Source organism: Cladophialophora bantiana, assembly GCF_000835475.1.
Source record: "Cladophialophora bantiana CBS 173.52 unplaced genomic scaffold supercont1.8, whole genome shotgun sequence".
Classification (NCBI taxonomy): domain Eukaryota; kingdom Fungi; phylum Ascomycota; class Eurotiomycetes; order Chaetothyriales; family Herpotrichiellaceae; genus Cladophialophora; species Cladophialophora bantiana.
Genome location: NW_015971582.1, coordinates 1581082 through 1607224, shown reverse-complemented (window position 1 = coordinate 1607224; position 26143 = coordinate 1581082). Strand labels below are relative to the sequence as shown.

At 52.8% G+C, this 26143-nt stretch overlaps 8 protein-coding genes across 8 annotated transcripts; 4 read left to right on the top strand and 4 right to left on the bottom strand.

Annotated features, from left to right (window-relative positions):
• Nucleotides 1-2120: 2120 nt before the first annotated feature.
• On the top strand, nucleotides 2121-3740 carry Z519_06231 (uncharacterized protein; the record flags this gene model as incomplete). The annotated part of the gene is made up of 1 exon (XM_016763971.1): nucleotides 2121-3740. The coding sequence occupies one exon, from the start codon at nucleotides 2121-2123 to the stop codon at nucleotides 3738-3740; it is 1620 nt and encodes a 539-aa protein (XP_016620295.1).
• A 1099-nt stretch (nucleotides 3741-4839) lies between these two features.
• Nucleotides 4840-6698, bottom strand: Z519_06230 (uncharacterized protein; the record flags this gene model as incomplete). Its single annotated transcript, XM_016763970.1, has 5 exons — nucleotides 4840-5192; nucleotides 5318-6129; nucleotides 6185-6368; nucleotides 6420-6555; nucleotides 6633-6698. The coding sequence occupies 5 exons, from the start codon at nucleotides 6696-6698 to the stop codon at nucleotides 4840-4842; spliced, it is 1551 nt and encodes a 516-aa protein (XP_016620294.1).
• Nucleotides 6699-7429: 731 nt separating this feature from the next.
• Z519_06229 (uncharacterized protein) lies at nucleotides 7430-10881 on the top strand (the record flags this gene model as incomplete). The annotated part of the gene is made up of 2 exons (XM_016763969.1): nucleotides 7430-7790; nucleotides 7841-10881. 2 exons carry the CDS (start codon nucleotides 7430-7432, stop codon nucleotides 10879-10881), a joined length of 3402 nt encoding a protein of 1133 aa, XP_016620293.1.
• A 289-nt stretch (nucleotides 10882-11170) lies between these two features.
• Nucleotides 11171-12040, bottom strand: Z519_06228 (uncharacterized protein; the record flags this gene model as incomplete). Its single annotated transcript, XM_016763968.1, has 2 exons — nucleotides 11171-11780; nucleotides 11862-12040. 2 exons carry the CDS (start codon nucleotides 12038-12040, stop codon nucleotides 11171-11173), a joined length of 789 nt encoding a protein of 262 aa, XP_016620292.1.
• Nucleotides 12041-13004: 964 nt separating this feature from the next.
• Nucleotides 13005-16250, bottom strand: Z519_06227 (uncharacterized protein; the record flags this gene model as incomplete). Its single annotated transcript, XM_016763967.1, has 1 exon — nucleotides 13005-16250. The coding sequence occupies one exon, from the start codon at nucleotides 16248-16250 to the stop codon at nucleotides 13005-13007; it is 3246 nt and encodes a 1081-aa protein (XP_016620291.1).
• A 1625-nt stretch (nucleotides 16251-17875) lies between these two features.
• Nucleotides 17876-18934, bottom strand: Z519_06226 (uncharacterized protein; the record flags this gene model as incomplete). The annotated part of the gene is made up of 3 exons (XM_016763966.1): nucleotides 17876-17919; nucleotides 17969-18058; nucleotides 18118-18934. 3 exons carry the CDS (start codon nucleotides 18932-18934, stop codon nucleotides 17876-17878), a joined length of 951 nt encoding a protein of 316 aa, XP_016620290.1.
• Nucleotides 18935-20361: 1427 nt separating this feature from the next.
• Nucleotides 20362-20822, top strand: Z519_06225 (uncharacterized protein; the record flags this gene model as incomplete). The annotated part of the gene is made up of 2 exons (XM_016763965.1): nucleotides 20362-20434; nucleotides 20515-20822. 2 exons carry the CDS (start codon nucleotides 20362-20364, stop codon nucleotides 20820-20822), a joined length of 381 nt encoding a protein of 126 aa, XP_016620289.1.
• Nucleotides 20823-21535: 713 nt separating this feature from the next.
• On the top strand, nucleotides 21536-26042 carry Z519_06224 (uncharacterized protein; the record flags this gene model as incomplete). The annotated part of the gene is made up of 5 exons (XM_016763964.1): nucleotides 21536-21670; nucleotides 21721-21749; nucleotides 21866-21911; nucleotides 21964-23426; nucleotides 23504-26042. The coding sequence occupies 5 exons, from the start codon at nucleotides 21536-21538 to the stop codon at nucleotides 26040-26042; spliced, it is 4212 nt and encodes a 1403-aa protein (XP_016620288.1).
• Nucleotides 26043-26143: the final 101 nt, after the last annotated feature.

Here is a 26143-nt window from a genome sequence, read left to right as displayed (position 1 = left end):
GGTAGGGATTTTGATGAACAAGCAATCTCCGCTTAGGCTTCGCTTGACACGAGGCAATTTTGAGACAGACGCGATCGAGGTTGGCATGGTTCTCAAGATAGCTCAACTCGGCTCTGGAATGACGAACGGGTTCTCGAAATCTTCCTCCTCGTAGCGAAAGGATATTTAGAAGATGTCATTGTCGCCGCCGCAGTCGCCTATAATACGTCCCGCCGTCTTTGCGTGGCCTGCTCTTTCTGTGCCGCCTGTCCCTGACATATTTCCCCGTATACACATCGGGAAGGGGTTCACACCTGCTTCTCCACCCGAAACCCGAGCCGACCAATTCGGACGAGGGTGAGACAGTGGTCTGGGGAGCATCACGGCCTATAAAACCCTCGTGGGATTCGGCACTAGCGCTGCACTAGTGGACCAGGTGGACTATTGTAAGCAGATCAGCAAATAGACCTACTGAGAAGACAGTAGCGGGCGGTATTAATAGCGGAATGGTAAGGAGGGACTTTATGAACTGATTGGGTTGCTGGCGTTGCTGGAGTTGGTGGAAGCAGGCCAGACTTCGCCCCCGGGAAAAAGAAAAGAAAGCGATGCAGATGGCAAGTGCGAAGGGTAGCAATCGTGGCAGCTGGATGGGTCAGAGGGCTTCGCTCTTGGGTGACAGCACGGTGAAGGACGCAGACTAAGCAACCCTGATAACCCCCTTTAACCAGAAAGCCACAAGCGTCAAGCGCCCTTGAGCCCTGAGTGGCCCAGGTGGCGCCTGTTCCAGTAGCCTGCCAAGCCCCAACAGCACTGGTGGCACCCGGAGAAGCACCCTTGGGAACTCCCAAACCAATCGCCTAGGATCCCAAAAACCCCCTGGAACCGTCCATCGCGGGTTCCCGTTGGCTGGCTGCTATCCCAGTTCGGCGCTGAGTGGGTGCGTAAGATGCCTGAGAAAAGCGGCGCCGTCTGACATAGGCTCACTACGGGCATCCCAAGGCTTTTTGGGTGTGTTGAGCCTCGTTGAAGTGGCGCATCACCTGTTGTCAGACTCACCCTTTTTTTCCCCTGCGCTCGGCTTCTCTTCCTTCTCTTCTCCCTTTTGCTGCTGCTCTCTTCCATCCGCTGCTCTCCTTCCTCCCTGCGTCCCGCCAGGCTTGGGTCTCTTTCCCATCCATCCACCATCTATCATCATTTCGCTCCATCTTGTTTTTCCCCCTTCACCGTCCTTTGCTGTCACTCTTCATACTTCACTCTTCCGACCTTATTGCCTCCCGTTCCGTTCCCTTCACCTTCAGTATCGACTCCGGCGTCGACTCTGGCCTCCCAGTACTCTCGGTCCCGCATCGCCCGCCTTTCCTTTCGACCTCTACCGTTTTCGCTCTAATCGCTTCTTCTCCTCTCATCGACTCCTGCGCCGTCATCCAGTTCCCAACTCGATCCGCTCGAGCCTCCCCATCTCTACCCGATATACTACCATACGGTCCTTCGGACTCCCTCAGTCGTGGAGAGTGACTTGCAACATAACTGATAATCGTCCATACACATCATCAAAACGCTTTCAATCGCTCGATCATTGCCGCGCAATATCCTACAGTATTACACCTCGATCTGATTGCCAACCACCTTCATTGTTCTAAACCTCCCTTATCTGGTTCGCCACAATATTCAAGACGGCTTTGTACAATCCACCATCTGCCCCCCCTGCGGCCTCGCCCTGTCAGCACATTAGTAGCTCTACCACGGTTTCAAGGTTTCTGCCAACAGCTGGCTGAACATTTGGTTGGTTCAGTCAGTCTTGTCTACGGAACATTTGCACTGACGGGGATCTACCAGGCAGGCATTTCCTTCCTGGTTACGCCATACGCCTTCCCTCCTCCCGACACCTGGAACTAGCACCGCACGAAATCGTCTCCCACTTAGTCACGACTTGTCCTAATTTTCTAATCCCCCAGGCAAAAAGAGACCTGACACTCCTTCCTGATATTCGATTCTCGCGTCGGCAGTGCACGGACTGATTATTTCTTCCCGAACGTTTTGACACCGCAGCTCGGACACACCGGTTTGTCCCATCCATACCAAGTTTCAGTCTGTCAACTTACAGTATACGATCCTTTGTCTTGTTATTTTTCTAGAGAACAATGAGCATCGACGCTGGCGGTGTTGCTCAAATGACTTACCAGTCTCCCTTCAACAACTCTATTGGCGTTTCCGGCCCTGGTTTTGCTTCTCGAGGGAAAGGTTCCCATATCAAACGTCTCAGCGTCGCGCCCCCATCCAAGATCTCGACCATCGACGAAACCCAGCAGGCCAATACTATTTCCACTCCCCGCACTAGCCGGGGTCATCTTTTGGCAGGTCTGCGCACAGCTCCTAAATCTGCCACGGTCCCCCCTGCCACCCGTGCCATAGGTCTGGAAAGCAGCAAGTACGCCCCTGCGTCGTACGGCAACCATGTTCCGCAGACAGCAACTGGTTTGTACTTTCCCGGAGGCAGGAACACTTTGCAGAGCAACTTGCAACAACCTTACTCGCTTCCTGAGCATGTGCTTGCCCCTCCATCTCTTGACTTCGTTGACGGAGCAGAGAATATGGATCAAAACTTGTACGATGAACTGGTAGCCACCAATAATTACCTTGCCCAACAGCAGCGAGCTCTTCAACAGCAGTTGTTAAATGTCACGGCTGCGGCGCATCAGCTATCTGGACTCAACCTGAACACCGGTTTCATGAACAACCTCGGCCAACAGCAGTATCAGTCTCCCATCAGCTCCCCAATGGGTCTGTACAATCAACAATTCCAGCAGGGCTTGCAACCCGTGGTCCACCCAGTGCCTGGTAGCCCTGGCGTCTTCACTGTCTACAATCCCATGACGGGCCAGTCAAGTTATCTCGTCGACAATTCCTATCAGCAGCAGCAGCAGCAGCAGAAAGAAGTCTCCCCCATCCGTCAGAACAGTTCTGTTTCCCCGCCTCCTGTCACGCCAGCCTACCAGCGCCAGATGCCTGAGTCATCTGTTCCTGTGACCGAAGCCCGTTCAAAGACGCCTCCCAAGTCCACTCCATCGCCTCCGCAGGAAGTCGAGCCTCTCCCACCTCCATCCGCCAACGCGTTCCGACGAGGTCATCGAAAGAACCTATCGTCTGCCAACATCAAGACTGCCGGCGACTGGACAAAGGGTTCTGGAGCGAGATCTGCCGGATTTCCGCAAACTCCAATGACCGCCACTTTTGGACCTGGACACGGGAGAGTGGGAGAACACCCTGTCAGACAACCCAAGGGCCCACCTCTTCTGCAAGAGCTTCAGGAGAAGCCTACCTCCAAACATGAGGGGAGCAAGAACTTTGCTACCCGACAGCGTCGTAGAGCTGTCCATGACCTTGTGCGTGCGGGCCGTGAGCGTCGCAGCGATGGCGGTCGACAACCCGGTTCGGGGGCTGGAACACCTGGCAGCGAAAACGAGTTCAACTTCTCGGTGTCATCTGATGACTCTGTTCTTGCTGGTAGTAGCAGCCTCTCGAGCAAGCCAAGCCTTGGTAGTCTCCGGGCTGTTGCCAGCGGGGCCATTGGGTCTGAGATCAAGGAGAAGTCTCGAGAGCGGTCTTCTGTTGACAGCGTTGGAGCGATCAGTGCTAAGAGCTTGAGTAGCGATGAGGGCAATTCTGTTGGAGGATCTATTGTCGAGGTTGAGCCGGCCAGACGCAACACGCCACTGATGGTTCTCAGTAGCGCTGAGAAACGAAAGAGCGTCGTCATGTGAAGCGGAAGGCTCAACGAGGGCAGTGCCCCTTTTTACCACATCATTTGAGTTCTCTTGGAAGACTCAGCCGCTCGTTTCATCACGACCTTGATGACTAACTACTCCGCGATTGATTGGCATGAATATTACTGCTTTACACTCGACCCATCCTGACGGAAAAAAGCATTGAAACCTCGATTGGAACACTAGGATTATTCTTTAATGAATGGTTTTCCATCGAACAGTCCTTTTTGACTTTTGCCTTGTTTTGCAAGTCCTTGAACTGTCTTGTTGAGGCCAGACACACTCCTTTTATTGCATGAATGAGCCACTGCGCTGGGAGGACTTAACAGGGGCAGAAATGCCCCGCAGAGGCTCCGCCCTTAGCTTTGCTCAAAATTTCTTCTGGCAGATTTGTTGGCGTTGGAACGGCTAAGTGCAATTGTAGTGTGGCATGGTGAAGAGACGATGGACGGAGAGGAAGCGTTGTCCAGACAAGGCTGGATCACGGCTCGCTGGGAGAGTGTGCGTCCATTCCACCCGTGTGCAGACGGATTCAGCCTCTTTTCTCCGACAGGCGTCGATGACGGGAAGTAATTGGACGGATGGATTGATGGCTGGATGGACCGACGTACGCACCAAATGGGACTATAGAGGACAGCAAGCTTTGACTGCTCGCCTACTTGCTTGCGTGCTTGTTATGCTCGCTCTCCTTTCTGCAGAAATGAACCACGACGAACATTCTCAGCATTCTGAACAAATGCTTCTCGCCCCTCTTCCTGCGCCTTCTGTTCCTCCTGCTGCTGAACGGGATTTCAGTTCATTTTCTGAACCATCGTCGCTAGGCTTTCCAAGAAACTTCATTCTAGTATAGGGGAAAGGGGCAACGTTGGAGTCCATCATGCACTGGCAGTCCAAACTTCATGCTCGTATTCATGCTCATACTCGTTGGTCGCTATCCACACCCCACTACTTGCATTCTCCCCATGTATGCAGCTACACTCACCCTGCCTATCTGCCGGCCTGCAATGATCGATCAGCGCCCCATGCACATTCACATTGCACTGCCTCGCCGCGCCGCGCCGTTGTTTTCTAATTCGAGTTCTCGACAAGGCCAAGCTCAGCTGTTCAAATACCTCGCCACGGCGCCTCTCAGCCTCCTTCCGCCCTCACCCGCTACATTGATCAAATTCTCCAGGTCGTCTCCCGCAGTCAGTCCGAGTTTGCGGATGAAGTCCTTGGCCACCGTCTCGATGTCGCCGTACCCGTCATGCCCTTCGAGACCCGTAGGGTCGTCCTCGGGACGTCCAAAATACGCGTTTGAGCTGATCGACGTGGCACCCTCAAAGGTCTGTAGGCGCGATTTCGCCTCGGCTTGAGCGTTGGGGTCGTAGTTGTTGCGGCCGAAGAATTCGTCAGATGAGATCGACTTTTGGCCACCGAATTTGTTGCGTGCATATTGCTCTTCCTCGTCTATCGTCGAAGCGATGAAAGGAGATTGTTAGTTGCGGAGGGAGAGGAAGAGAGACTGCTTTGGACAAGACTGGACAAGGAGGAAGGGGGAATAGGGGGATCGATGTTCTTAGGGATGTCCTTACCTTCTACTGCAGAGGTCTTGCTGGGGCCGACAGCACCAAATCCCAACTTCTTCGGTGCCGCTGCGCTTGAGCCTGCCGCTGCCTTGCTAGGTCCGACCTGTCCAAACCCCAACCGACCGACGCCCATTCCCAGTCTCTCAAGATCACTTGGACTTCGCGCGTGGGTCGGGTTTGAACCCGACCTCGCCGCGGTATTGATAGGTGTCGGCGTCTCCTTGGGTGTCCCAGCGGAAGACGATCCAAAAGGGGGAGATTTAATGGCCCTAGCCAGTTCTTCTGCCTTCTCGGCTTCGGGGTCATAGCCTAGTTTCTCTATCCTCTCGGCCTCGGCCTTTGCCGCCTTCTCAGCTGCTTCAAAGTCGATTTCTTCGCCTGCGACCTTCTTGGCGCCGAGTTTGTGGGCTTGTTTCTTTCCGCTGAGGACGTTTGTGCGTCTCACACCTGCACCTCCGGCGGCATTGGGACCTTTGCGGATTGCGGAAGAGGATGTCGTACGTATGGCGGCGGGAGCGGGAAGAGCGGCTTCAGCGTCTTTTACGGCGTCGTTGCCTGCAGTTGCGGCCAAAGGTGAAGGAGATTTAGGCCGTGATTGCGAGCCATTTGTAGCGTTGCCGGCCGAGAGGAAGGGGGAGGCAGTGCGTGAGATCACAGGAGGGGTGCTGCTTCGTGAGGGCGGATTGCTAGGCCGCTTGATGGTCGGCTTATCCCAAGAGGAAAAGAAATCGTCCGCGGGTTCGCCTGCGGGCGTCGACGTACCGTCGGCGCCAGGGGTGGAGAGGGGGTCGTCGGTGATAACCACCTCGTCTGGGTACCTGTTCAACGCGTAAGGCGATGTCGATACAGACAGATTTATCAACAACAGCATACTCTTGAGCGTCTCTCTCTGCCCTACGCTTGAGTTCTTCCTTGTATTTATTCGCAGCATTAGAGGTGTATTTGACCTTCGCATCCTTGCTTGCCAGAGCCGCACTCCCACCGTGGGATTGGAAGAATTTCGTGGCAGACTCATTGCCTCCAACTTTCATAGTGCGCAGTTGACTCCATTGCCAAACTATTATCAATCAATATTTTGATTCTGGTTGAGGGGCAGTGTCCCAGTTACCATCCAAATTCGTAGACCTGACAAAGGAGATGTGGACACCAAGGTTCCTATGGTTGGAAGAGCAGTCGAGACAGAGGTAGACGCCGAAAGGGACGGAGGACCAAGTCGGATTCTTTTGGCCGCAGTCGAAACATATCTGTGAATCCATGTCAGCAGGCGCGGTGCGGGAAATGTCGATTCGTAGAGGTGGCCTTCTACGCCTGGTGTGAGTACCTTGTTGGCTGGTTTGGCTTTCAGCTTCTCGAAGATCCTCTGCGATTGCGCTTTCGTCGCGCTCATGTTGACAGGGACAGTGTTGGAGAGGTGGAAGAGAAGGCAGACAGGTGGTATTCGGAGGCGCAGTCTCGAAGAAGGTACTTGACGGGGAATTTGGATCTCAACATACGCCAGAGTATGTCCCTCGTATGTAGATGCCACTAAGCGAAATCGGGATGTCCCTTCGCCGCCTTCACAATACTACTATCTGTACTTGCCGAGGGGACTCTGTTTCTGCTTTATTGATGAACTCGAATATACAATGCATGGAGCGATCAGATCAAGTCATTGAGATTCAAGTGCAAGAGGCTACTGTCTACTTGTGCCGTACCTTGGAAGCTATTCTACCCCCGAATAAAGAAGCGTGTAAAAAGCCTGAAAGGGTCGACTGAGGGTTGTCTCTCAGAAGACACACCAGACACAGTCCTTTCAGGTCGAATTTTGTCCGGTGCACAAGGAAGAGCCTCGATTGTAATGGATGCTAAGTGTATCTCTTTCGCATGCCCTCCTCACTTGTAACCTGTACTCCTCAGCTTATTCTACTTTCTCTCACTCACTCTCACCGCGCACTCACTCTTTCTGTTCTGTCTTTCCCTTTCTCCCTCAGCTTGTCTTGCAGTCGTCTCCTCCTCCATGATACCACTCCCGACGACCAGGTGATGTTTCGCCGTGTTGTTGTGCTCTGCAGCAGCCCCAACTGACCGACCGCGTGGTTTGCTGATGCCTGAGTGGACGCATGTTGCCGGGCCATCAAGATGCCGACTCTGAAAGATCTTGTTTGCCATGTACAATGGGCAGATACAGGATCTCCGTTTCCAGAATATGGCACGGTCTATGGAGACGGTGTTGTTGAGACCTACATTGCTATCCCTACTCATCCTCAAGTCTTTACCATTCGACTCACCTCACGAAAGTTCATTTATGACGGGTTGGCGATGGTAGTTTTCATTGATGGAAACTACCAATGCAATCGTAATAGAGTCAACCTACAGCCCGCAAAGAAAAACTTGCCTGAAATCAGAACAAATATTGACTTTCTCGTGAGACAGAAGGAGAAACCCATGGGTGATGGGACGTACATGGGTCGGCAGTGGCGCTTCGACGATTGCAATCTTGGTGAGTCCATTTTGGAGGAAGCAAGTTCGAAGTTAATGCTTCGTTACCAGTCTCGCAACTCCCCCCGAGCGTTGACGAGAGCCACTTCGATGATCTGGGAACGATCGAGGTCTTGGTCTTGCGATGTCATAGCAACAACCGTGAAGATAGTCAATGCTCGACGGCCTCTTCAGGTGAGCACAGCGGGATCATGGATGACGAAGAGGATGCTGGAGGAGAGCCGGAAGAACCTGACCCTGCCGGCAAATCAAACACGGAAAATTACTCTACAAAGGCCGAACAACCTCAACCTGAAGCACAGGACGCCTTCGGTGGCCTTTTTGGCCTATTCGATGGACCTGCCGACGGGTGGTCTTCCTTCGCTGGCAATTCAGGAGATGCACCGTCAGATGGGTATTCTCGATGGCAGTGGCAAGCACATACTGGACACCCTGCTCCTTATGGCCCGCAGGAAAGACCACAACACCCGTCGGATTATCGTCCACCTTCTGCGCATTATGAAGAACCACGGCGAACAAGGTACATTTATCAAAACTCTCCGCCCTCTTCTACCTATGCCCCCCCATCGAATCCGCCTCTTCCGGGCCTCAGACCAGAGAGGCATGTTCATTTCGACTACGGTGACGGGAGAGGGCCGCAGTCCAGTAGCTTTCGTACAAGATACGACCACCAACCCCATCACACTTGGGAGCGAGATGATCAACATGCATACCCCCACCCTAGTCCCCATTACTATCGCCCGGAGTACGATAGACATCGCAATCCTTACGCCGACTATCCTGTTCCTCCTGAAGGCGGGCATTACATGTACAATCCGGATCGGAAAGTCTATCGGCCATACCCTAAGCCGAACCAAGTCCACGAAAGCTCCCAGCCACGTCCTCCTCTGGACAGTCACTCTACGCAACACTCATACTATCGGCCACCTATTCGAGGGGCTACCCCTGAGAATCAGCAAACACACGGGCCTCCAACATTTGGCGGCTCTCAAACGAATTTTCCGAACGCGGTTCCGTCGATAACGTCGCTCCCTGCTCTCCCTCCGAAGTTTCCAATCCAGCCCACGAACCTGGCCCCGTGCCAACCACAGCCGGTTCAATGCCCTATCCCAATATGGATCCCTCCGCCAACGATGCCAATTCCACCCTTTCCCGCCGCCGTGCCAATCTATCCATCACATAACAATGGCCCCCTGTTTCACAATCAGAGAATCGAGTCCATCAATGGCCAAAGCACGCAAATTGATAGCACCTCAGGTCCCGTTGCAGCCGAGGAGCGGCCAAGTGATGACAGTTCTCAGAAGCAGGGAGGTGAAGTTACTGACAACCAAGAGCGCTCTAACACCGTTCAATCTACCTCTGCTCAGGATCCTCCAGAAAATCCGAATAACGGTAACAATGATGATAACTGGGGGAATTTGGGTGGAGATAACAACAGCGGCAACACTCCCACGTGGGCAAATGGAGGCGCAAACGACAATGGGAGCAATAATATCAATCAAGGTTGGCGCGACAGCGGAAACAATACACAGGATAATACTAACGACCTAGGTTGGAATAACGACAATAGGAACATCGGAAATAGTAGCTGGCAGTATGATACAAATCAGGATAACAGCGGAAGCCAACAAGGCAATAGCGGTGGTGGCTGGGGAAACAAGAATCCAAACTCTGAGGGTGATGGGAATAACCAACCGAACAGCGAGAGCGGCAATCAAAACAGCAGCTCGACGCATAATAATGTGTCTGTACTAGTTGGGAGCCGATCGAACAATCGAGCTCTGTATGGCCCCCATGGGGCGTACTACACTTGGAAATCCTGTGCGCAGAATGCTCCTCCGGCAGACGCCGAGGAGGAGCCACGGTATGATGTCCCTCAAGCTATTGCACAATCCAAGGGGGTTACGAAACAAGTTCAGCCGGGTAAAGGCTACCTGTACAACAAAAAGAGATGCGTTCCTTACTACATTGATTCTCTGGACGAGCCTTATGCCAGATTTGTCTTCAAGTACCGGACAAAGGAGCAACTCAAGGACGAGATCGGGGTCGAGATCACAACCGAGCCTAGTCCGAACGAGGACGCCAATGCTCTTGAAAACATGGACAAGTCAGAGTTGATTCAGATGGTGCTCAGAGCCAAAGGTGCTTTGGGAGGGACAATACCCAGTCCGCCGCCGAAAGTGACTCCGCCTTCCGTGAAGAGCTTTGAGCAGGTGCCCGTCAACGCTCCTGATGTGGGATTCCTCAGATACAGCTTGCCGCGCATGCGCAACGTTTCAAACACCGCGGGCCTTGGGATTCGATTATCCAATGCTTCAAGCAACCAGAGCCACGCAGGAAACGTCAACCAAAGCAACAACTGGAATGGTGGCTGGAACAACGATTGGCAACAGGGTAGCGGCCAGCAGAATAGCAACGGGAACAATGGTGGTTGCCAGAACCGGCAAGACAACAATAATCAGCAGAGTAACAGTGGCTGGAACAACCAAAATTGGAGCAATGCCAGCAACAGTAACAATAAGAACGGCAACAGCAACGGTAACAGCAATGCCAAGCCCAGCTGGAACAACGTTTCCGCCAGTAACAAAAATGGCTGGGATGGGCAACAGGAGAAGCATCCTAGCGTGGCCGCCTCACAGCCCTCGGGGGATTTCAGTGTGCATGCCCCTTCTCGCCGAAGCTCAGCGATCAGTCCAAAGGGAGGGAGCAGACTTTCCGGCCCCGCGAGTTCTATCCAGAATCCAAACCCGAACCAGATCCAAAGCCAGAATGAGAATGCAGGACAAGCTCTACCTCAAGGCGACATGCTTGACTACATCCTCAACCACCCCGAAGAGGCAGCGAAGATGGGCATGGTTGGACCTCCGCCGCCACCACCGCCTGCGATCGTCTTCACCGGTACCGGCGCGGTCGGGGGCGGCCAGACAAATATCGACATGGACATAAACGGCGCTGGTCCGCGTCCGCCAACGCCCACGGATCCTCCGCCGCCCTGCAGTCCTCTCAGCGTCCACGATCCAGGAACTTTTGGGCCGGGCGACTGGGGAGCGGGGGGGAATGGGAATTCATGGCAGCCGGCCAGCGATTGGTGAAAGCACGGTCGGCCAGCGGGCTGGGAAAGGCGGGAAGGCCGATGGGGCACATAAAAAGAGAGAGAAGGGGATGCTAGGCTGGTTCTTGTCAACAGAATCGGAATTTCTTGGGTTCTGGTATCGAGTATATTACCGCACTTTCTAGATTCGAAAGCGTTGCATTTTCAGCGTGAAACGCGTTCTCTTCCGCTAGCGACCGGAGCTGCAGAGAGAGGGGAATAAAAACGATGATTGTAGGTCCAGATGGAAATTGAAGCATCAAAAAGGGGAGAAGGGAAAGCTATCAGTGTCATGACTTTCCTTCTTTTCCCTCCTTCTGTTCCTTCTCGATCTCATCCTGATCGTCCCCTACGACGAACCCTCCACCGAGCAATATTGCCGGCTCGTGAATGTTGTGGTGTTCGTAACTCAACGTTCCGACACCGCCCGCTTCCATAATCATCGCCGTCTCCGTGAGTGGCCGGCCGATCCAGCGTACGGCAAAGGCCCTCAGAATATGGCCATGGCCCACGACAAGGACGTCCCCTGTGACACCGGGCTGCTTCGGTTTCCCTATCACCTTGCAGTGGTATTTTTCTCTAATTTCGCGAATCAGATCGTCAACGCGACTGATTATGTCTTGGGGAGATTCGCCGCCGGGGCAGCCATCGCGCCAGATGTCCCAGGGCCCAAGCCCCTGTTCCTTGCGCAGGGCACGGATCTCGGCGCTTGTAATGCCTTCGTAGTCACCGTAATCCCATTCTGCGATGCGCGGGTCGACGGTGACTGGCGCATTGGTTCTGTGCAGTGGTTCGTGATCGTTGGGCTTGGATTGGGACTGTTGCCAAGGGTAGGGCTCCTGGCAGCCTAGATTGAGGAGTTCGAGGGTTCTTTGGGCACGGTGGCGGGGGGAGACGTAACTTTTTTCAGTCAGGGTCAGCCATGATGGGATCTATGGGCGGGAAAGAGAAGGAGAGAGGGTTGGGTTGGAAAAGACATACATGTGAACCAGCTGCTTCGGCACGATCAACCTATCGTCTCCCACGAGGGCCTTCCCCGTTGTGCGGACTCGCTTCTCTCCGTCCTTTGTCAGGGGTATGTCGGTGGTCCCTGTGTGCTTTCCTGAGAGGGACCATTCTGTCTCACCGTGCCGAACGATGAAGCAGCGGGGGGTCGTCATCCCTCGGTTTCTGTAATTCAAATTGTAAAAGGCTTGTCCTAAGCAATAGAGACGAGAGCTAGATAAAACACCTAGCGGGAACTGAGGAGAGCTAGAGTTCAGGAAATGAAGGAGGCTGTGAGAAGGGGATATGGAGGCTCTTGGTGGGGGAAGTAGTTGGTATCCTGCCCGGCGGATGGGGATGGAACTGACGTAGGGGGGATTTGTGCAGGAGCAATGGAGCCGGCTGGGAAATCTGAAGAAGGGGATCGGGGATCTGCAGAAAGGAAGTGGATGGAGACTATTGGGTTGAGTACTCAGCTTGGTCATAAGTCATCACTGCCATGTTTACGGAAGACAGATCCATTGAGGAGTGGTTGACTATTTTCCCATAATAATCATGTTGGAAAGGGGAAAACCGATGGGGGGCACAAGATTGAGGACAGGAGGGGCTAGGGGCTAGTAGGCCCCCAGTACGAGGTACTCGGTAGGCTATTGAGGCCACTAGGCTAATAATGAGGCATGCTAGGCATTGGGCAAGGGTGCTTGGGTGGTGCGGGGCACGTAAAGAGGAGCACATGGGTGGCATCAAGGCACCTCATCGGTGCCTAAAGGGGGAGGAGTTGCTGACTCATCCATCCCATATTGCTTATCCCGCCAACAAACCGTGTAGAATGGGGAAAGTCCATAGTCGTCAACATCCTTGGTAACTGTATCTAGGTAGCTTGCTCTGTACTGACTGCTATGAGAAAACCGTGGTTAAAAAGAAAAAGCGAATGTCCGCGACAGATGCCCCATTGTCTATCTATCATACATCCTCCCTCTCCCTCTCCACATTCCAGTCCAGCCTTGTCCCAGAGAATCAACTCAAAACCCGCAACTCCTCACTCGCTATGCTCCAATCCACTCTGAAGAATATATTCTTTTCTTTTTCTCCCTTCCCAGTCCGGGTTACCCAAGGGAAATAAAAGAGGGGTGCGTTTCGTCATTCTTGAATCACCATAGGAATCATGCCCATCTCCATAGATTCATCAATCGGGCTCAGCTCCGCCATGTCTTCAACCGCCACCGTGATCTCTGCTCGTTCACTCTTCTTCCCCTTGTCGGGCTTTGGCTTTCTCGCCCATCCGATCAGCACTTTCCACCCTGAGCCGTGCTCTTTGCCTTCCTCCATCACCTCATCCACGCCTTCGAGCCACCGGCTCTGTTCCCGTCCCGACTCGGCGCGCACTTTGACCAGCCACTCCTCCCACATCCGGGCGCCGAGGAGGCCGGTCAGGTCGGCAACATCCTGCGTACTACCGACTGGCCCTTGCACGGCCTCCACGTCCATGTATTGCTTGACAATCTTGCTAATGGTCGACACTTCGCTGATTGGGCGTGGTGCGGGTACGAACGGCTTGCCCCCTTGACGCCATGTCTGCCAGCCCCCTGTGTATCCGTGGCCGTGCTCTTCTGATTCTTTGGGGGGCCTCCGTCCCATGGGAATGAACATCCACGCTCTCTTGACGCCGACAAAGCCCTCTTTCTTCAGGCGTCGAAGCCAGCTTCGAGCGGCTTCGCGTTCGTAGCCGCGCCGATGCAGTTCGAACCCAAATTCTACCGACATGGCTTCTGCTCTTGGCCCTGCATGTGCGATGGTCGAATCCATGATCATGTAGTCAAGATACCCATGTGGTTTGAGCACCCGCATGCATTCTCGAAGGGTCAGAACCCACTCGTCAATTTCTGGCACGCCAGGGACAGGATTGTTCTTGAGAAGAACGTGCAGTGAACGTGCCGAGATGACGTCGAAGTGGCCGCTGCGGAAGGGGAGCTGCCAGAGGTGCGGAACAGAGATAGTACGGTGGTTTGTCGGAGCCTCGGGCTTTGTCATCTCGGCCGGTCGTTGAGACCGTGCTTGATCCTTGGTAATGACAGTGTAAATTTTCACATTCGGCCATTCCAGAGCAGCGTTCCAGGCCCACGAAGCAGAAGATGTACCACCTAAGTCGAGGACGCGAAGCCGTTTACTCCCCACGCATGCAGGATCGTCCAACGGAATTGTGGCTTTGGTTTTCAACCTTTGACAAGCTGCCTCAGACGCAAGAAGACGGCCCTTGAACACAGCCCTTAGAGCATCAATCTGCCAATTCGATGGCTCGATTGACGCAAGTGCAAGCTGCTCGCGTTCGACTGCCCGATAAGCGAGTTGTTCGGCCGTGCGCTCGAACACCCCAGTCTGTCGAGGGTTTTGACTGAATGGGCCGGAATATTTCGGACGAGATGGGTCAACCAGCGTGTGCCGGCCGAGGAGATTATTGACATGCTTTTCTGGCAGGGCAATCCGGATAGCTTGTATCGCGTCAAGGCGAGATGATGAGTGGATGAAGGCATCCCGGCGCTTGCGGACAGCGAGCAGATGCTGGAAAGCAGAGAGGAAGATGGGCTCCTTTATCTCGGATTCGCTATCGGGACTGTCCTTCTCTGGGGCCCTCATAACCACAGCTGTGTCTATCTTGGCCTTGTCAGCAAACATTACCGTCCGACGGACTCCCTTGGTCTTGTCATCGAGGGTTTCAGTAGTCTCAGGATTCTCCTCATTCGGGTCGGAGTCCAGGATTGCAGACAAATAGCCTGTTTGTGCGGCGAGCCACGATCCAGTGCGGTCCAGATTCTGGCCCGCAGCTTTTTTGAGCTCGTCGTAGTACTTCTCGTCATATTCGTAGTTTACTGTCATCACCTCAGATGACTTGCTGGGACCAACACCAGTATCAGTGGCAGGTCCGTAGAGATCGTCATCTTCGGACTGCAGGCTCTTGCGTTCCCCTGGCTCTCCTAGATTGAAGATGGCCTGCTTTGCTGTGGGCGGACCTTCGGTCATGTTTGTATCGTCAATCATGACGACTGTCTCGACGACATTGTCCTTTGAGCTGTTTTCCCAAGGCCGGTTGTAGAACATCTCTGCGGTAGCGGTGCTGGGTACGCTTGGTCCTTTGGATTTGGTGAGACACCAGGTGTGTCGTGAGCCATGCTGCAGAGAAGAAAAGAAGCCTCCCGGCGACGGAATACTCAGCTGCGAGAAGCTATAGTCGGATATTGGAGTCTCCCCGTCCGCGCTACGTGGTCGACTGATGGGTTCCGGGTCATTCCGTTCGCGCATTTCTTGTCGTGTCCCAGATTTCTTCGACTGCCGTGAGCCGCCAGAACTTGTCGACCTATCGTCAGTGCTTCTCTGCCCAGCCAGGCGCTGAAGCAGCTGCAAAGCCTCTGGGGGAAGTCTAACTCCCACATCAGATCCATTGGAGGGTGGTTTGTCCTTGAACTTCTTGAGCTCGTCAAGAGAAGGCATAAGAGGAGAAAGATCTTGTGGGGTGGCACCAGGCACAGTTGGGAAACTGACAATCATCTCGGTGAACGCTGCTGGAGATGCAAGATTGCCAAATGAATTGCCCGAGTGGGCTTCCGCCGGCGACAGGATCACACTATGACCATCGCCAAGCGCTATTTCGAGAGGCTGTGACTCGAGGTTGGCTGGCGGCGGACCATCCCAAGGTTGTCCTTCCGTAACCTCGAGCTGTCCCATGTCCGGAGTGACAGGAGCACTAGTCCCCGCGTTACAGGGTGAATCAGAGATTGAACTATTGCTGTCCCCGAGCGAAGGTGGCGCACTGATTTCCGGGACATCCCTTGGAAGGGCAGAGAGTGTACCGGGGGAAAGCCGAATTTTCGTGGCAGGAGACATCCCAAAGGTTATCTCCTTGATAGGACTCGCATCCATCGGACCCCATGAGTTTCTGGGTATTATCAGAGCGGGGTAGCGGTTTCGGCTGGACTTCTCGCTGGCAAAGCTGTTTCTACTCGAGTCGGACGCGAAGCTAGTCGGGTCGCTGGCAAGAGACGGGCAGTCGTCGCTGAACACTGTACCTCCGTCGCTACCAGTAAGAGAACTTCGGGCCGAATTTCGTCGATAGCCGTCACCAGCGCTGCTGGCAGGAGAAGGCCCACAGGAAGAGATTGGAGAGGGCGGGCAGGTTGATCTTGCGAGTGAGCTCTTGCGAGCAGCGGCAGTAAAGAGGGCCGGATCCCATGCCGAAGGGCGGCCGATCACGGTTGAATCGCTTGCATCTCCCTCACTATCGCTTTTCAGGCCCTGACTTCCGTCTTCCTTTTCTTCGAGAATAGTATTAAGCTGCCGACCACGGCCCAGCCGCGGCGGAGATTGGTAGGTAGTAGATGGTAGGACGCTCATACTTGCAAAGGGCCGGCCTTCACAAGATAATTAAATATTGTCGGTCGATTGTGGTCTTCGTCAAATGGCCATCGGCTGCCCGCTCGGCGAAAGGCGGGATCTGATGGGTGTCAAAATCGGTATTAATAGTTGTAAACGGCGCCGATCAACGGTCGCACGCTGGAATGGCTTTCAAATCGAAACTGCTAACGAGAGAAAGCTGAGAGCGACCAGCAACTTCAGCGACGGCGAGGTTAGAAAGGTGGGAGGGGAAGAAAGTATGAAGGAAAGAGAAAAGCGACCAAGGAAAAGAGGCCGGTGGAAGCGCTGTGAGGACGACATTGGCGTCTCGCTCGAGACCTGTGGGATAATTGCGCGGAACGGCAATGTCACGCACTCTTTTACAAATCGGGAGAGGGACATGTCGACCTTTCGTCGATTGGCTCTGGCCGCAGTGGGCGAGGCCTGGAATTCAGAAAAGGGATAGCCGCTTGTTTGAAGAAGCCTTGTAGGCCAATACCGGATCCCATGGGGCTTCAACCAGCGAGACGCGCAGGAAATAGCATCAAAGCGGAGATCGATAGTGCTGAGACGTGTTGGCAGGACGTTGGAGGTGAAGGAGGACGGCGAAGAATGGTTGGTAGAGAAGATGGGATGGAAGAAAGAGGGTCTGACACATGATTGGCTACGGGGACCTCTGGTGGGCCTAGGCTGGGCGCTTAGAGAGTGCGCTATTCCTAAAACAGATATCTCTATTTATGGCACTTCTACGAGAGGTCGAGAGCTGCCGTTTCCTCCAATTTTCGTCTGAGCTGGCTTTATTCGGCACATATGCCATGTTGCTATTATAACAGATGAGCCTGGATCTGGCCGCCAAGGGTGTGGCTCTAAGAGAACAATTTGGCCGTTGCCAGCAGGCTGCTGCTGGGCCAACGACGCATTGAGGCTCATTCCGACGCTCATAACACACCTTGTGTATGAGGCTGAAGCAGCACACCATCTCTCCCAATCTACTGGGAGGATGATAGTCAATGATATCATCACAAAGTCCCTGGATCAGTCCCTCAGACTCCTTTCATCTTGCGGAGCGCGTGACATTCAGTGATATCTTTCGTCATCATCAAGCCCGGCGTCACGCCGTATGAGATTGAGGCAAGTGTAGCCGTCCAGAAACAGACCCCGTGATGGGTTGAGCTGTGTGGCGAGCCCGCTCAGCTCATTGTCGGTTTTGGCGATCTTCTGGAAGAGGCTGTCGCCATCTTCCCTGCTGTCCCCACCAGGAAGTCCTTTGACAGATATGGGTGGTTGGCCGGGGTACCAAAGGAAAACGGAGTATTTGCTCGATACACAACACTCGATGCAGATCTATTTTAATTGAAACGTCCAGGGGCTTTTCACCAGGCACAAGCCACATGAGTGGATGTTCTTTTTCCACCCAGACAACACAAAAGCATGAATGCGCGATGACGGTATGAGAGAGTTTCTCATCTACTAACGCAATGGATGAGAATGTCACCAGAGCAGTCACAATACACTTTCTGTATTTCCTCTCGGGTACAGGAATGGGGCTTGCCTGGCCCATATCTAGAGGCGTCTCGCCTGCAATAGCGTTTGCCCCTTTGTCAGCCGCAGGACATCTCTTTCATCTATCCAAGTGCTTTCAATATGGCGCTACTGTTGCCGATGAATCCTGTGAGAATGTCAGTCTCATTTCGACCAGTCACCCTTTAGGCACTTACCATATCCCGCAGCATTGTAACGGCACATCGCTTGAGCATACGATGGACTTGTTGTCTGGGAGATATCGTCGACATAAATCACGTCATAGCCTACGGAAGGTGGTTAGCTTATATTTCCCAAGCTCACGAGACAGGCTTGTCCTGCCTACCTTTGAAGTAGGCATCCACAAAGGTGGACCAGACGCATTGATCGGCATTGACACCCCCGAAGAAGAGCGTCGACATTTCATTCTCTTGAAGCCAGAGGCCTAAAGGCGTCTGTGGTCCCCAAAGTCCGGACAGGCGGTTCTTGTTGAACAACATATCCGTGCCCGCTGCGAGACCTTCATTTTTCATTGTTCCCAACACACCATAAGGCTCGGCGTTCCAAGACCCACGCATCAACAGCCGGCCAACCTCAATTGTGGTTCCGTTTTCCTTAATGGTGCCCATATCGCTGCCAAATGTCTCGTTGGCGAGATCTGAACCTCCGCTGAACCCAGACTTGAAGGCAGGTGGAATTGTCAGCAGGTCGTATTCCGTCAATCCCCAGTTCACCCAAAGGACCTTCATGCCATGCTTGCGGAATCCATTGATCATATTGACCGTGGGCTCCACGGCCGCGCGGCCGTTCACTGCTTTCGGGGACAAATCCGGATGCAAGAAGAAGTTTTGCATGTCGATGATCACCAAGCCGGTGCGGTTTGGCTCGATCTTGATTGAAGATCTGTGGGCCATCATCGGCAGTACCTTTGGCGTTGTTACTGGAGAGCGGTCGCTGCGTGTCAGGTCAAAAGTTCCATTGGGCAGCTTCCTCCAGTAGTTGTAGTAGCTTCCCAGAGTGGATGTAGCCGCCTCAAAGCCGTCACCAACCAAGGCGTATGCTTGACGTTCCTCCAATCCAAGTGGACTCGCGGAGCATAACGAGCTGATGGCGAGAGCGGAAACGAGCAGGTTCATCGGGGAGAAGAATCTTGCGACAGCCATTGTGTGGGGGGTTCAGCAAGGCTGAACAACAACAGGGGATCCGACTAAGAACTATCCAAGTAACCCGACAATGCGACAACAACTCGTTCAACGACTCGTTCACGATGAGTTTTATACCTTCTCATTCTTCCTTTGCTCTCGGTCAAATTCCGAAGTGAACGGAGATGTGCATCTCTTCCACTTCCAGCGTCGAGCACAGAGTGAATACGAGAGATATCGCTATAGCCCAAAGAGGAAGGCCAGGAGGTGTTTGATAAGCAACACTCGCTGCATATTATCCGACTTCTCCAACAAATTTCCCCCGCACGCGATTCAACTTTTGCTGACCGCCGTCGGCTTCAGCCATACAGCGTGGCACACTCATCCTTATCTTTGCTTGTACTACATTTCGTCGAGTAATGGAAGGAAACTCAATGCCCTCCCGTCTTTCATCTTAGCAGACTCCCAGACAGGAAAGAGAGGCGTTTGATAAAGTGCCGATCTCCATGACAGGATAGCTGAAGCATGAAGCGCACGGCTGACGAAGAGGACCGTCTACCGGATTTAATGAAAGCGACACCTCTTGGCATGCAAGGAAGCAGTTTGTCAACTCGAGTTGCTGGATGGCGGATGGCGGATGTCGGACTGATGCAGTAGGGCACGATGGCTCGCTTCGTCCGTTTGGATCAGCTGATGGCAGCCTGATGCCGATATTCTCTCAAGTGAGCCGGTAGCGAGAGGAGGCGGTGCTAGTGAAAGATATTCTCGCGCTATCCATATGGTATTTACAATGTTACGTGGCCATTTGTGCAAATAAGAGCATCTATCACGCCATTTTGCAGAGGAAGTGGCACACTCTGACACAGAAGACGACGATGCAGCAACCATGGTTGGGCAGCGCTTGACGACAACGACCCAGTGTGGTCGCGAAGATGTCAGATGCAGCCCTCGGTACGAGGTAGGCTACGGGACAAACGACAGCACACTATAATTTTCAAAGGCAAAAGCAATCTTCCCTGAGAGGCCAAGAAGACGCTTCCCGATGCGCACGCGCACGTGCGGCTCAGCGGGTTTGTCAAGATCAGCCCTGAGCGGCAGAATTCAACGCAAAGGTTGCCATTCGCGATCTGATGATTGCCTCAATTGTTCCCTTGTCTTTTCAATGTCACGGTGATGACGAGCGACAACCAGTCTCTGGGACACTGCCGAGAAGACGCATGTCACAACATTCTCATTTTACAGTTTCTGCGTAAGAGGCAGCTCTCTTCCAAAGCCTGAGATTCGGGCCACCTTTTCCCCCAATCCTCTCACTCTCAAACGGACTCGGCCAACAAGTTTGACTACTCAAGATGCTCCTTCAGCCATCGTCTCGGAATTCCTCGTTCTGGTGCTCCCTGGCTCGTACGCTAAATGCTGGTGGGGAGATGCTGTTAACGGTATCTGCGGCGATGGATCTACAGGAACGCCTTGCTGCGGATACAAAAAGTGCAATGCCTTCTGCTGTGCTTGCCCAGGAGGTGAGTATGAGTCGCTTTGACCTTTACCTTGCACCAGTCACAGCCGCTCAACCATCCACCCCGATGACTGTCCATATCTGGCAGTCTCGGTCATTCGAGAGGCCATCGAACAGCCCGGTATAGAATGGACGTCTGTCATTACGGCGCCTTGCGACTCCGTGCACTCCACCTATGAAGAGTGGACCTGCCGTGCCAGCCACATTATAACGTGGTATCCTCCTCCAGCGACAAGACGCGCACCTCCCGAAGACTCAGCGACAACCGTATTCAGCGCCGGTGAGCCAGTGGAAACCATCACAGGAAGTCTTCAGCCAGCCTTTGCAAACGTCCTGAAGCATCCTCTCCACAATCACAAAATGCTTTCAGAATTGCAGGAGACGTTCGCCGCGTGAGTAAGGGGAAAAGAAGAACGGGACAAGCATCATTACGCTGGATCAGTACTTTGGTTTCTTCAACGTCACAGACAATGGCGTGGAATCCGACTTCGGCAAACATCAGTTGAGGCCAAGTTTCGAGCACATGACAGGAACGGTAACGACTCGCTGACGGTCGAGGAAGCTCAGTTGCTCTGTGACAGGGAAGGGTGTTCCTGAGCAGTCGATTTTGAGAAATCAGGCTTCTCCCGAGTGCCTGTGGGTAGCATCTATGGTCTACCTAGCTGCACCTACCGATAGAGTTTGACTTTGCCCTGCTGTGTGCTGTGGACGGAGCAAGGCTGGCAAGGCCACTTAATGTGATGGTCAGTCGGTCTCACCAGCCTCCGAGTCACAGCCTCGCGAGAAAAGTGGAAAAACAGTTAATCCGTTGACAGAGCTGCCAAGCAAATGCCTGCCTGCTCGCCTGTTACACGACAGCCTCATCTTCCAACTTCTTTGAAATCACGCACATGATGATGGGTTCCTATGGTTTGAATATTCCTTTGCAATGAATCTACCTCAGCTGGATGCGTGCTTTCCTGTAGCGTCGGCTTGTATCTCCATTATTCGGACGCCAATTCCTTGTTCTCTCAATCTTGATAGCTTCTTCGCCAGTGACTTCGCCCCTCTCGGCTGCTCTTTAGTCCTCTGTTTCATCACCTTCATATACACACCGTCATCAACTCATCATGGATCTAGGCTCAGATGATACGTGGTCAGACACCTCTGAGGAGGAGGAAACACGGGCGAGCCAACCACTTCCGTCTCGGGCGTACCAGATTGAGATGTTCCACCACAGCATGAGGGGAAACATTATTGCTGTTGTAAGATGCTTTCTATTCCGAGCGATGAGTGTCTCCTGACATTTACACAGATGGGCACTGGTAGTGGGAAGACACTGATGTAAATGCTTCCCGTCCTGCTTCCTTTACGTGCTGTTTTTCCTACAGGATCCTCCCTCCCCTCCCTTGACACATGACCATCTGCTTGGGGGGACTGAATTCTTGAACCTTTACTAGTGCCAAATTACGTATAGAAGCGGAACTAGAACGCTCCCCAGATAAGGTCTGTATGCTCCACATCTCCAATTCCTCTATTTGCTGACCCTCTCGGTCAGTTGGTGTGGTTCACTGCTCCCAGCGTGGTCTTAGCCTATCAGCAGTACCGTTTCCTTTCGCAACAGCTACCGGCATTCCAATTCAGACTGATAACCGGCTTGGACAACGCTAAATACTGGACCACCAAGGCGGTGTGGGACAAAGTCCTTGACAATATTCAGGTTGTTGTTTCCACCCCTGCCATCCTGGCCCAGGCTCTCAACTACGGCTTCATTTCCTTGGCTGCCATCTCACTGCTTGTTTTCGACGAAGCTCATCATGGGATTAAGAAGACCAGCCTGAACGAAATCATGAAGCTTCACTATCACCCACATAATGTGCCCGGATCTAACTTTGAACTGCCTCATGTGCTTGGCCTGTCCGCAAGTCCAATCACAAATAAGGCAGGGACAGAAGTGAAGGTTTTGGAGGGAAATCTCAACGCAGTTTGCAAAACCCCTTTTCAGCAATTGGATGAATATACAGCTTTCCTAAACACGCCAGAGCTCACAAATCTGACATACAACACGGCCCAGCAGTCTTCCTCCCAAATCTACCGGTGTCTAGCCGGCATTGTCTCTGTCACCCACATAGATGATGACCCGATCATGAAGACCCTGAGAGAAATGGATAGTCCAGGCGCCCACGAGAAGCTCGACAAGATCCTGAAAAAGAATTGCACACCAGCTATGAAAGAGTTGCAAGCACTTGGCCGGTCGTGCAAAGACATACAAGAAAATCTGGGGAATTGGGCTTGTGACATGTTCATCAAAAAATGTCTTGAAAAAGCTGAGGCCAAACAGATTCACACGCTTGAACTTACAAATCCGGACTTATCGTCATATCAGTTCATCAAATCCCGCCTCCAGCCTCTGAATGAGCAGATACTATCCAATATGTTGAGCATGTCCGCGGTGAATAGCGTTTCACCAAAGGTTCAAGTGCTACTCGACTTCCTCCAAAAGGAACATCGTTCCAACCTCAGATGTCTTGTTTTCGTGCAATCTAGAAATGCAGCCTGGTCACTCAATCAAGTTCTCAACAATCATCCACTTACAAAAGACTGTTACAAATCATTTTCCTTTGTCGGCGTGCGCAATCCATCACATCAAGGCCTGTTCGATTTTGCAGAGCTGAGCATTCAGCATGACAACCTAGAGAGATTCCGACGAGGGGAGCTCAATATCTGTGTGGCAACCTCAGTGCTTGAAGAAGGCATTGATGTACCTGCAATGAACCTGGTGATATGCTTCGATGAGCGACAAAACTTTCGAAGTTTTGTCCAAAGCCGAGGAAGAGCCCGACAAAAAGGTTCCAAGTTCGTATTCTTGGAAGAAGTCGATTCCAAGCTGGCGAAATGGCAAGCAATGGAGGACGAGATGAAAAAGGAGTGCGAGAATTCTCTTCAGACGTTAGAGGGACGGAAGTACATCGAGAGCATAGATGAATCTGAGGGTGAAATCTTTAGAGTCGAGTCAACCGGGTAAGTCGTAGATGGCGCCGACGACCTCGCCGGCGATCTCAGAAGCCTGTTTGATGTCTGTCTGACGATGAATACAGCGCTACCTTGACTTATGGAGGAGCGCGACAACTCTTGGATCGATTTTGCGCAAAGCTGCCCAAGACAGATGAATGCGAACGACCAAGTCCGATATTCTGCATCGAAGGGAAAATTGGTGTCGACGTGGTGGCGAAAGTCTATCTTCCTACTACCCTTCCTCCGAGCTTGCAGAAGGCAGAGTCAAAATTTAGCCGGCGAACAGAGAAATTGGCCAAGCAAGACGCCGCCTTTCAGGCTTATCTAGCACTCTACAGGGCTGGGCTTGTGACAGAACATCTGGTACCTCCGGAATATCCAAAAGAAACAAACAGCGAACCCGAAATCGAAAAGAGAGAGAGTGAATATGATGTGCAGAGTCAATACGACCCTTGGCCAAAGCTTGTGGAACAGTGGACAACGGCTGGTACGAGCTACACTCACCGTCTTCATGTCGAAGCTGCCGACTTCCCCTATCCCACTATGCAACTTCTCCTTCCCCAAAAACTCACCGGCATCTCATTCCCCCTCTTCACTGCGCCATCCGGCCAAACGCGAGTTAGTGTGAGCACTGGGAAGGAGGTACACCATTTTCCTACCGATCTGGGCCGAGACATAAGTTTTCTTGCCCTGGACGTAATCCTTGGGCGAAGACTGCCAGGTCTCAACAAGGAACAGCTCCCGTTTCTCCTCGTCCCCGACATGGATCTGCCATCGTTGCGAGACTGGTATCACAAAGCATCTAGTAACACACCAATGGTTAGCTTCCTCGAAAGCCGCCCTATCCGCGACAACGCATACCTTGTACGACTCCAGAATCACAATGTTCCGTATGTATGGCAGCCCGGTGTATGGCAGGAGGATGCGAGTCATCAGGAGTGTCAGCTCAAGGGGACACAGAGCATTACAGAAATCGTCGGAACAAGTCTTTCCAGAAGGCTAGAATATCTGACCTCACATATCTTGCCAGCGATAAGGTCCGATGCATCCAGAATCTTACCCGTGGATGATTGCTCGGTGCTGGGATTACCTGCGGAGTATGGGCGACTGATGCTGCTCATACCGTCGATTACGCACATGCTCGAAATTGCTCTTCGTACCACAGAAGCTTGTAAAGGGCCTCTGCTCAGCCTTGGTTTTGACAGTGTCGATTTAGTGTCCGAAGCACTAACACTTCCAAACGTGGGAAGTAGAAATTATCAACGGCTGGAGTTTCTCGGAGATGATTTGCTGAAGTTTTACTCTTCGCTCCAAGTCTTTGTCGACTACCCCAACCACCCGGAAAGCCAGCTCAGTGTGTACCGGGGCAGAATCGTCAGCAATGCGCGGCTACAACGAGCGACCAGAACTCTGGGCCTAGACCAGTATCTCACTCGAAACCGATTCTCAGGGCCTCAGTGGTCAGCTGGCGTCAGCAACTCCAGAATGCAGGCGAAGAAGCTGCTACAGAAACGGCTATCGTCGAAGATATTGGCAGATGTGATTGAAGCATTGATCGGAGCTGCAAGTCTCAGTGACGTTGGATTAGAGGACGCCGAAGAAAAATTGCTTTCTGCGCTAAAGCTGTTTCTTAGCGAGATCCCTTGGAGGCCTCTGTCTGAAAATATTGCCAAAATCCAACATCAGGATACGCCTTCAAGCCACCGACCGGAGGCGCCAGTCGAGTCCTTGATCGGCTACTCCTTTGTGTGCAATGCTTTATTGGCACAAGCCCTAACCCAATCGACCCTTGCGGGCAACGCTTTCTCATCCTACGATCGGCTTGAATTCCTAGGCGATGCCGTCCTCGACCACATTGTGAAGCCGAAGCTTTTTTACAGTTCTCTCCAACTCGACCCTGATCAGATGACATGCCGCCGTCACGCCCTGGTCAGCCATGCAGCATTAGCGTTCTTCGCTCTGCAGGTTTCACATACGCGCACCATATTTGATGTGCAAACGAACCATCTCACGAAACAAACCGTCACCCAGGAGAAGACTGAAACGGTCTACCTCCCTGACTACATCAGACGAATTGGCAACAGGGAGGCTCCTTTGCAGCGACAAGCCACTTTGGCGGCCTACCACGAAGTCCGGTCCTGGGTTGTCGAGAGCTTTGAAATCGGCAAAAAGTTTCCCTGGAGCGAACTATCACGCCTGGCAGCTCCGAAATGCTACTCGGACGTTGTTGAATCAATCCTTGGTGCGGTCTTTGTTGATTCCCGAGGAGATCTGACCGCTTGTGAAGCAGTGCTCGAAAAAATGGGGTACATGAAACTAGTGCACCGATTTGCAACAGAACCGGACATTGACGTGCGACATCCAGAGGCGGTATTGCATCAGGTAGTCCCGAACTGCGAACTTGTGGCACAGGAGAGGAAGAAAGCAGCCACCAGCGAGTCTGGTAGGAGTTGGAGGTGCAAAGTCATGGTTGAGGGAGAGCGAATTGCACACGTGAAAGGGGCGAGCTGTAAAGAGGAAGCGTACTGTCGCGCGGCGGAGAAGGCGTTGGAGGTCGTGAGCCGCAAGAGGAAGAGGGAGTTCGCTGAGCAGCGGCCCGACTGCAAGGGAGAGTCTAGTTAGGAGTAGGGAGAAGAAGGAGAAGAAGGAGAAGAAGGAGAAGAAGGAGAAGAAGGAGAAGAAGGAGAAGAAGGAGAAGAAGGAGAAGAAGGAGAAGAAGGAGA